This window comes from Castor canadensis, chromosome 8, assembly GCF_047511655.1.
Source record: "Castor canadensis chromosome 8, mCasCan1.hap1v2, whole genome shotgun sequence".
Lineage (NCBI taxonomy): Eukaryota > Metazoa > Chordata > Mammalia > Rodentia > Castoridae > Castor > Castor canadensis.
The window spans coordinates 83,280,482-83,291,178 of NC_133393.1; the positions used below are offsets into that span (position 1 = coordinate 83,280,482).

At 38.0% G+C, this 10,697-nt stretch overlaps 1 protein-coding gene across 1 annotated transcript; it reads right to left on the reverse strand.

Annotated features, from left to right (window-relative positions):
- Positions 1–9,010: 9,010 nt before the first annotated feature.
- Positions 9,011–10,234, reverse strand: LOC109676201 (high mobility group protein B1). The gene has a single exon (XM_020152697.2). The coding sequence runs from the start codon at positions 10,115–10,117 to the stop codon at positions 9,470–9,472; it is 648 nt and encodes a 215-aa protein (XP_020008286.2). The 5' UTR covers positions 10,118–10,234; the 3' UTR covers positions 9,011–9,469.
- Between the last annotated feature and the right edge of the window lie 463 nt (positions 10,235–10,697).

The window sequence follows — 10,697 nt, forward strand, 5'->3', positions numbered from 1 at the left end:
CAAAAGCCCCTTCGATGAACACTACAACCATTGTATATTTTTTCATCCAACTTTCTTTCATTATTCCTTGGAATTTGATTTATGTTTTGCCATTATCCCTCTGTGACCACTGAAGACAAACATTTCTCTCTCTCCAGGCCCAGTTCAAGAGTCACCCCCATTACCAAACTTTTCTGGCTTGCTCTGCAGGCAAACTTTTTTCATACCCACAAGGTTTGTTATTGTTAATTTAGCACCATCATAGTTAACTGGGATATATGTTTACTTGACTGCCCACCCTTGCAAGAAAGCAAACCTTTTAAGGGTAGAGACTGTTTCATGCATTCAGTGATCTCCATGCCTGGCACACAGTCAATTTGTAATAAATGCATGATGAGTGGAGAAGCTAAGTGTTTGAAGGAGAGACTTACCTTGGTGTAGTTTATAAGCCTATTTATAGTGTCTTTGAAAATATCATTGTTCCAGTCAGCAACCTTTAAAAAACCTGATGATTAAGGAAATTATAAACACTTTTCTGCTGAATCTTAGTGGAAAAAATCCTTAGGATGGTTATATTTAAATTAGTCTTCAGGGGTTAAGTACTCATATCAAGTATTTATATTTGTAATAAAAATAGATCTCCTCCCTCGCTCTGCCTTCCCTCTTCTGCCCACCAAATGCATACAAACATTGCTGACAGATCTAAATGAGGGATTAGGGGATATGTCATGATCATCTTTTAAGGTCAATTTTTTTGACTTGCCCAATGGAAGTAATTGGTTAAGAAATGTTATAAAAGTTATACCGAGCTGAGCATGGTGGCACATACATATAATTCCAGCATTTGGGAGGCTGAGGCAAGAGGATCCCAGGCTAAGGCTAGCAAGACCATGTCAAGAAAGAAAGAAGAAAAGAAGGAACAGAAGGAAGAAAGGAAGAAAAGGAAGGAAGGAAGGAAGAGAAGAAGGGAAGGGAAGGGAAAATATCAAATGTGCAAAGAAAAAAAGTAATGTCTAATCATTGTTTAAAAAAATACATATTAGGGCTGGAGGCATGGCTCAAGTGGTAGAGCATAAGCCTAGCAAGTGTGAGGCCCTGAGTTCAATCCCCAGTATTGCCAAAACAAAACAAATCCATAAAGTGCAGAAATACATAAAAAGAAAAGTGAAAATTACTTGGTATCTTATTATCTGATAAGTGATACAGTTAGCGTTTACCAACATCTATTCTTCTTAAGCTTTTTTCTGTATCCACACTCACAAATATTTTTGCAGCACTGTTTCTTTATTATTTAAATCTGTGATCCACCAGCCAATTACTTTTGGGTAAGGTATGAAATAGAGTTCTAATGCATTTCTTCCCAATATCGATTGGTTATCATACCTCCTTTGTAAAAAGAATTTACCCTTGCCCTGTTCAGTTGAATTATAGTAGCAAGTGCTTAAATAGTGCTCAGGTGCCAGGCATTATTCTTAAAGCTGTAGATATATGAATTCATTCAACCTTCGCTACCACACTGTGAAGTAGATACTATTGGGGTCACCGGGAGGGTATTTGGAAAAGAGGTTTCTTTGATAGAAGACAGGAGCTCTCTACTCAATTTTCCAATCACCTCCTGAGAGAGACCACATGGACTTGAACACATAATGAAATGAATTTCGAAGCAACCCACAAAGGAAGCACACAAGGTGGCAGACCAACAGAGGTTTCTTTAGTGCAGGGAGACAAAACAGGGAGAAAGGGAAGGGAAGGAGAAACCAGACCTTCTGCCAAGCAGTCAGAAGGTGGGAATGAAGGCTCAAAGGACGGTCTTCTTCCCAGGGGTATCTATGTCCTCTAACTGAGCTGGGAGTTTCCAGCTCAAAGCTGGTCACCTAGATGTATTGTCACCTAGCAACTTTACAATTATCATGCTTTGATACTATCACTAAGCATGGAGACAAAGGGTCTGAGCTGGCCTTGGGACATAGGTGTCTGCTTTTAGGTATTTCTCCTGGTCACAGGCACTTTTTATTCTCTGACTCAATTACTCCTCCAGGGACCATGTATCTCATTTAGCATCTAACAGAGGAGAGAGAGCAATGGAAAGAATGCAAGTCTGGTCATTTTTAAACAGTTGATTCGATTTCTTGCTGTTCTAGTGATTTTCAGCTTTAGTTTTTGGATCTGTCTCAGCTGCTGAACTCAGCTTATTGTTATTTTGACATGTTTTTTTAAGTTTCCCTGTCACCTTACCCTAGCTATTCTGTCTCATGATCTCCAGTTTATTCATAAGGAAACTGAGGTGACCGCAATCACATGGGACTGGAGAGGAATCCAGGAGTTCATGTCCAGAATGCATTTTCTGACCTCTTGCTGATGGCACCTGAAGGTGAAAAGCTGCTTCCTCCTGGCACTGTCTACAAACCCTGGTGAAGACACATGGCTCATCTTTCACTCTAAAAACCAGTTCCCTTGATGACAGGGATGGGGAATTAAGTATATTTGCTCTAAACTCAGTCCTTTGCTCTTAGAAACATACAATCTTCTTTTTTCGACCATTAGTTTCTATTTTAATTTGAAAATAACTTATAAACATAGTAAACACTTATATAGTCAAGACTAAACACTGAAATATGTCTGTGTTTCTATGAATTCCCTCCAGAGGTATGTACTAGAAATTTTTCTACTTATGTATGGGTATGTACATCTACTTTCTGTTGCACATAAATATGGCCATTCTGAATATATCTCATGTGCCTTCCTTTTCCAATTCACAAATCTTGAACTTTGTTTTTTATGACTACATATAGGTCCAGTTTGTTCTTTTCAATGACTATATAATATTCCATCCCATTGTAAGGACATGCCATAATTTATTTAACCAGTCCCCTATGAATAGACATTTAGATTGTTTCCAGCCTCTTACTTTTATAATCAAGGACAAAATGTACATTCTTATACAGTTTTTTAAAGGATGTTTGGGAAAATATGCATAAGGGATGAAATTGTTAGCTCAAAGTATATGTGCACTATAAATTGTGATAATGACGAATTGGGCCATATATTTTTAAGTTAGATAATATTTTAGAAATTACATGGTTGATTTTCAATAAAGTTATGAATTCTGAATGACTTTTGAAGAAAGAGCAATTTAAACACGTGCAGATAGAACCAAAAACTAATAAGTATGGGGGAAAAAGCTTCTAAGTTCATTCGCAATTTGTTCAGAAGAGTCAAAGAAAGGTAAGCTTGAGAGCTGGGGATATAGCTCAAGCATAAAGCTTCTACCTAGTAAGCACAAGGCCCTAAATTCAAACACCAGAACTGCCAAAAACAAAACAAACAAACAAATAAAAAGAATAAACTTGGGTTAAAACAATAAGATGTAAAGTGGTAGCCAAAGCCAAATGCCACACCTATGACCCTGTCGTTACACCATGGGGAGATACAACATCAGAGTGTTAAAACTGAGACTAAAGATTCTGCTTACAGTGTCAGGATCTATGGACCTCCTATCAGCTGTGTGATCCGGGGACCAGTTACTTAACTTCTCTGATCCTCAGACTCCTGATCACTAAAAACAAGAACATGAGAGCGGCTGCCTCTCAGGAGAAACCAGCCCAGAGCAGTGCTGGTGCACTGAGCACTCAGTGTCGGCCGCCAGGGTCAGCGCCATTACAACGACAGTGGCAACCAAGAAAGAGTAGCACGTGAGTGCATGGTAACAGACTCCAGAACTGAAACAAAGTGACATCGGGCACTAGAGCGTTCAGTTTTAAGGCGACTTATGAAAAACAATGGTAATAAGGCCATTGATAAAAACATCCTAATACAAACAAGAAAATGATTGTTTAGAGTATTGGATGTGATTTTTGATTCTTGAATAAATTGCTTTGTGCCATTCATGGCACTACCAAGGATTTTAACAAACGTTATATAGTGCTTTCGATTTTTTGAAGAACTTAAAATTTACAAAATTTTATACATGGTCGAGTAAGAGTATCGTATGGGGCTCTATTTGATTCATGTGTGTATATCTACATATGCCAATGGAGTTATATGACAGTGATAATTTTGTATGGTGCTTAAAATTGTTTTACAAGTTTTTTCAGTGTTTAAAATTCCAATTTTAAAAGCTGGACTGGTTCCATTTTCTTCCCCATCATATGCCCTGATGAATCACTACTCAATAAAAAAAAGAGTAAGAAACTGAAATATCCAATTTATTTAACATCAGGTTGAAGAAAAAAGAAAATGTATAGTCAGGAAGGGCATATACAATTAATCCTTGTTGAAATATTAGTTTTATAATAACATGAGCTACAAAAGCATTTGAAACATCAGTCAATTTCTGTCAGACGCAAAGTACATGAATCCATTGTGGGGAGAGGGTGATGGCTATTTTTATCTCGGCAACAAAATACTATTTGTGCGTTAGTTTTTAATCTGTAAAATCTCTCAGGCAGAGAAAATTTCTTTTGTACCACCTAAACCAAACCAAAGCAAACCGAAGTAAACTGAGAAAAAAAAAAGATAAATTCATTCACTGCACAAGCTTTGGGATGACAGATGGTGGTGCTATTCTCATGGAGAAAAACATTCTATAAATCTTTCATTTTTTAAAAGAGGTAAGCTATTATAAGATCTCATTTATCTATAAATTGGGTTTTAAAAATGACAAAACAATATAATACCATTTCTACTAGTGCTTTAAAAGCTATTGTTTTTAAATTTGAGATTATCTTAATCTATAGTGATCCATCAGCAATGTGCTTACAAAAAGCTAGTGGCATATTTATTTATGGTGGGTCGTGGTATAAAAGTGAACATCACCATTCTTTGTCTTTGAACAGAAAAATGCCTTTATCTTTGCAAAACACAGTGCTGCATTTATGAAGATATAAAAACCTGTAGAAAAGTAGAAAAAGTCAAGTCAAACTAAGGTAGTTGAAATGGAAACACTATTCAAATTCAAATACAGAAGCAAACTGTTAAAGTCACACAATATATGACTGCCAACAGCTCTGCTTTTATTTTAAATAATATTTTGTTTTTGTTGTTGTTTTTCAGCTTGGTCTCCTTGTGTGAAAGTCATAAACAGAGAAAAGTCAATGTTTACATATTTTCATTCTCAGAAATAAGAGATAAATGTTTCTTTCAATAACATTTCCTTTTTGAAGTAACACCCAAATATTTGTATGTGGCTCTCTGAATACCTGTAGCTGCTTAAGGGAAAAATACCACCACATATTTACTTAAATGAGATAAAAGCCATGTGATTTTTTGTGTGAGTTCTGCAGCAGGTCTGAAATCCGGGCAGGGGGTGGTCTCTGATGTGAAAGCTTTGCCCCTGGCAGAAGCTTGTGTTAGATTCAGTGAGTCTCTCACTGCATAGAAATCAGTCATTCCTTGTCAGAAGATTAGATACCCTGTGTTACCTACCCCTGATCAAAATGTGCTGAAAACTTTTGAACTATTTTCTTACAGTAGACAGCACAGAAGACTCAGAAAGAAACAGAGACTGGGATTCTAGAGTCCATCAACTACTCACTTTTGACCTTGGGCAAGGTGCTTCATTTGTCTAAGCTATTCTTTATAAATAAATGAAGGAGTTGGATTCAAATATAAATGACCTGTAAGGCCATGTCAAAATTTGTAACTATAATTTTAAATTGAAGATATTAATAATAGAGATTTATTAAAAGATAGATGAGTATATATCCATAATAATACATATTATATTTAAACAATAAGCATAATGTATGCTATCACATAAGAGGTAGGGGAGGTTGGGTACAGAGTTGGTTGATGTAGCAGCCCAATGACATTATCAAGGACTTTTAAATCACTCTGCTCTGTTATCTTTACTGTTCTGGATTTTATCCTTAGGTTTGTCTCTTCATGGTTGCAAGATAAATGCTACTACTCCAGACGTCACATGTAGACATGACCACATCAAGTAGAACAAGAGCAGGCATTTTGTTCTGGGGAGCTGTTGTTAGTGACAAGGAAAATCTTTCCTCCAAATGCTCCCCCTCCTACCCTAAAAGATCTCCCTTCACATGGGATGTAGCATTAGCTAGAATCCTATGTCACATACCCATGCCAAGACCAATTTTGGCTTAGGCCAATTAAAAACTCATCCTCTGGAGGTTAGAAGAATCCAGATCCCTTAGCTCATTAAAATTGAGGTTCCTCAAACAAGGAAGAATGGGAGGAGGGAGTAATAGTTGAATTGGCAACCAACAGAGTTTGTTGTACTGGTAAAGAGTGATTATTGATGTTGCCATGTCCATAGGCTAAGATCAGAAATATAGTACATGATTGCTAGTGTCCTCTACTCATAATAGATGTCATTAATCAATAGTGATATGATTCTTCAATGAGTCAGCTCTTCAACATTGCATGAGAGATGGTGTGATAAAGGGTAGAAGTACGTTAAGAAGTTATATATATATATATATATACACACACAGATTAATTTTTTTGAGAGACTAGTACTTTGCATATAGAAAACTCTCAATAAACATTGCTGAATAACATTGAACTTGAGAGCATGATGAAAAACACTTGCTAAACATCAAAGCAAAAGACATAGGAATAGAAAAGTTGTTGTAGTAGAAGGTCAAGAAATGACCAGCCAGATTGAATAGATGTTTTTCTAATGTAGAGTTACAAAACCCAAACTAGGGCCTGGTGTTACACAAATGATGAAAAGATGAAGTCACTTTTTACTTCCCTTGCTCACCAGTTTTCTCTCCTGTGAGGCTCTGAAGGTCATCGTGGACTGAATTCTGACCAACAAAAATAAACTTATTAGTTAAGATGAGACAGGAGGAGCCTTTTGAGAAAGAGGTCACACCATCTCAGAGTTTTTATTATCAAATAAGGAATTGCTAAGCATGAATATGAAGTTTGAGGAAAGCAGATTTCAAAAGTTCAGAGAAAAAATAACCAGCTAGGACATGTCAAATATGTCTCATCATATGAAATGCTCCCCTCCTCGGGTGTGTTCAAACTTGACTGTAGCAGAATATCAAGGCCAAATGATTGGGGTTGGTTACTAAAGACAACATAAATGGAATCACTGAGTTTAGCAGGAGAGAATACAGAGTGGCAGGCAACAGAGTTCCATGGGGAAAGAAGATAATATCACACTTATCTTTCAGAGTCTAAATGAAGCTCTGCTTTGGAATACAGAATAATTTATTCATAGAATGAGGTATGTGTACAGAAGGAAAGTTAATTTTTCTTGAAGAGGAATGCATCACAGAAAAATTTCAGTTAGAAGACCTACTGGTCTTTAGCAAAGAATCAGTAAAATTTGGAAGTATCTTTCACAGCTTCCTAACCTTCCTAGTTTCAGCTGGATGAAAGCAAACAGGCCACAGAAAAATGCCATTGCATTACCTTACCTATACCTAGCTGACCTCTTACGCAGTTCCCAAGCTGTTTGTGTGACAACATTCAAAGTCTAATCTCTAGCAGATCAGAGACCTAAATATAAGAACAGGAATTATAAAACTCTTAGAGGAAAAGACCAGTGAATCTTCATGACCTTGGGTTACACAATGATCTCTTGACTGCAACACCAATGGGACAGGTGATAAAGAGCAAATTGATAAATCAGAATAAATCAAAATTTAAAATGTTTGTGGTTCAAAGGACACCATTAGAATAGTGAAAAGACATCCCACAGGATAGGAGGTAGTTTGCAAGTTACATATCTCGTAAGATACTATATCACAAAGTTACAACTCAATAATAAAAAAAAATCCAATTTAAAATGGGCAAAGGATTTGAATAAACATTCTTCCAAAGAAGATGTATGAATGACTAATAAATACATGGAAACATCTCATCGTCAGTCATTAGGGAAATGCCAAAAAACACTACATGGAGATACCACTTCAAATCCACTAGTATGTCTAAAATAAGAAGTGACAGGTGTTATTTAGGATGTGGAGAAATTAGACCCCTTGTCCAATGGAAATGTAAAATGGCATAGCAAGTCTGAAGAACAGTTTGCCAACTCCTCAAATGGTTAAACAAAGAGTTCCCATGTGACTCAGCAATTCCATATTTCTTAGGAAACGAAAGCACATGTCACCCAAAACCTTGCACGTGAATGTTCATAGCAGCATTATTCATAATAGCCAAAAAGTGTAAACAGTACAAATGTTCATACCATGGAATGTTATTTGGCCATAAAAGGAATGAAGTACTGATGAAAAGAATAACCTTTCATTCATGCTAAGCGGAAGAAACCAGTCACAAAGACCACATGGTATATGCTACCATTTATATAAAATGTCCAGAAAAGGCAAGTTTGTAGAGACAAAGTAAGTTAGTGGTTGCCAAGACCTGGAGGATGGGGGAACAGTGGGTAAAATGGGAACTGGTTGCTAATGGTTCAGTTCCCTTTTTTCCGGGGGTTATGAAGTGTTTCCAAATTAGATAATGGTAATAAGTGCATAAATTCACTGCTTTGTCTTGCAGTCAGCACCACCTCTACCTTTGTCCTGCTTTTCTGTATCTCCTTGTATCTTCCAGCGCCTTACTTTACTTGCCCACAGCCCTTTCCTGCTGTTGGTTGTAATTTACTGAGAAAAGGAGGAATTCAGTGATGAGGCGTCTGCTACTCCCAGGGTGTTTTTTGTTTTGTTTTGTAGAATGCAAACACCCGCTGACTAGAATTACAGCTTTTGAGCCTTGGTTGTTAACCCTTGATAGTCTCTCTCTTGAACTCTTCTAGCAACTGGGGCTTGTAGTCCTTATAGTCTCAGCTCCTGCCTTAGGAGCTCTTGCCTCCCACAGTTTCGACTTCTCTGCCATCTCTTGCCTTCTCTTTTTTTTTTTTTTTTTAATTCTCAATTTAACTTTTATTACCCCCATCATGGTATGTAGGGTGTGTAGGCAAAAGCTTTCTGTCAGCTACTATATGAAGATAAGCACTGCAATAACTCATGTGATCCAAAATGGGCAAAAGCAGAAGACTAGCTTCCCCTCAAGAAGAAAAACTTCAGACCTACGAAAAGGACAACAATACTAATAAAAAAAATTGTATTTACTTAGAAGCATTCAGAATGTCAACAAAACAGCTGCAACTTTTTTTTTTTTTGCAATTACAGAGTGGTATTCAGTTAACAGAACAACAATTATTTTGTATAAGCTGCATCAGAGACAACTGAAGATGAAAAAACTACCGTCCCCATATATAACTAATTTGTGCTGTGCACCAACAAGAACCTGCTTTAAATTTCCATGCCAATTTACAACCCCCATACTGTACCAGGCAAGGTTAGTGGCTATTGAAAATACCACCAGGACAGGGCTATCTAAAGACACATTCGGTAGTGTGTTAACTATACAAAAAAAGACACTGTACAGTTTAAAAACAAATCTTACACAGCCTTACATTTCAATTTTTCTTTTCTTTAAAAGGAGTGAGTTGTGTACAGGGGGGTTAAATGCTTTATAGACAAGAAAAAACTGCGCTAGGACCAACTTATTCATCATCATCATCTTCTTCTTCATCTTCATCTTCTTCGTCTTCCTCCTCTTCCTCATCCTCTTCGTCCTCCTCATCTTCCTCCTCTTCCTTCTTTTTCTTGCTCTTTTCAGCCTTGACAACTCCCTTTTTCGCTGCATCAGGTTTTCCTTTAGCTCGATAGGCAGCAATATCCTTTTCATACTTTTCCTTCAGCTTGGCCGCCTTCTTTTCATAAGGCTGCTTGTCATCTGCAGCAGTGTTGTTCCACATCTCTCCCAGCTTCTTTGCAACATCGCCAATGGACAGGCCGGGATGCTCACCTTTGATTTTGGGGCGATACTCAGAACAGAACAAGAAGAAAGCCGAAGGGGGCCTCTTGGGTGCATTGGGATCTTTGAACTTCTTTTTCGTCTCCTCTTTAGGAGGAATATGAGTTTTCATTTCTCTTTCATAACGAGCCTTGTCCGCCTTTGCCATGTCTTCAAATTTCCCTTTCTCTTTAGCAGACATGGTCTTCCACCTCTCCGAACACTTCTTAGAAAACTCTGAGAAGTTGACTGAAGCGTCGGGGTGCTTCTTCTTGTGCTCCTCCCTGCAAGTTTGCACGAAGAATGCATATGATGACATCTTGCCTCTCGGCTTCTTAGGCTCTCCTTTGCCCATCTTTAGTTTTTTTCCTCAGCCAGGCACAGAGTCACCCAGTGCCCGGCCGGCTCTCACTTGCCCCGGTGCTGTCTCTATGGAGCTCAATGTACTGCAATGGCTGTGAGAGTGGGAGCCAGACGCCTCTTGCCTTCTCAATATTTCCACCATCCTTTGGTAGTCTGGGATTTTGCAGTTTCTGTCCTCAGTGGCTCTCTGGAACTCTTCAGAGAAGAGTTATAGTTCTGAGTTTTGGGTGTCAGGACCCTTAGGTCTCGGTGGCTCTCTGGAACTCTTCATACACCTTCTCATTGCCACTACTGTTGCTGCTACCTTCACCACTAGGGCTGGAAGCCTTGCTGGTCTAGGTGCAGCCAGACCAGCCTTGCCTTACCCATGATAAAGAGCACAAGGAGTCATACCATTTAAGAGAAACCTTTATTGGGTTTAATGTGGCAACATCAGGTGGTAATACACAGGAGAGAAGCCTCCCAGACTTACCCAAAAATAGTAGAAAACAGTTAATTCTATGGCCAGAAGAGAGGCATGACATGCTTTTGCCCAAATTGTAACTCCACCAATCACAGTCCTTCATGTGCAA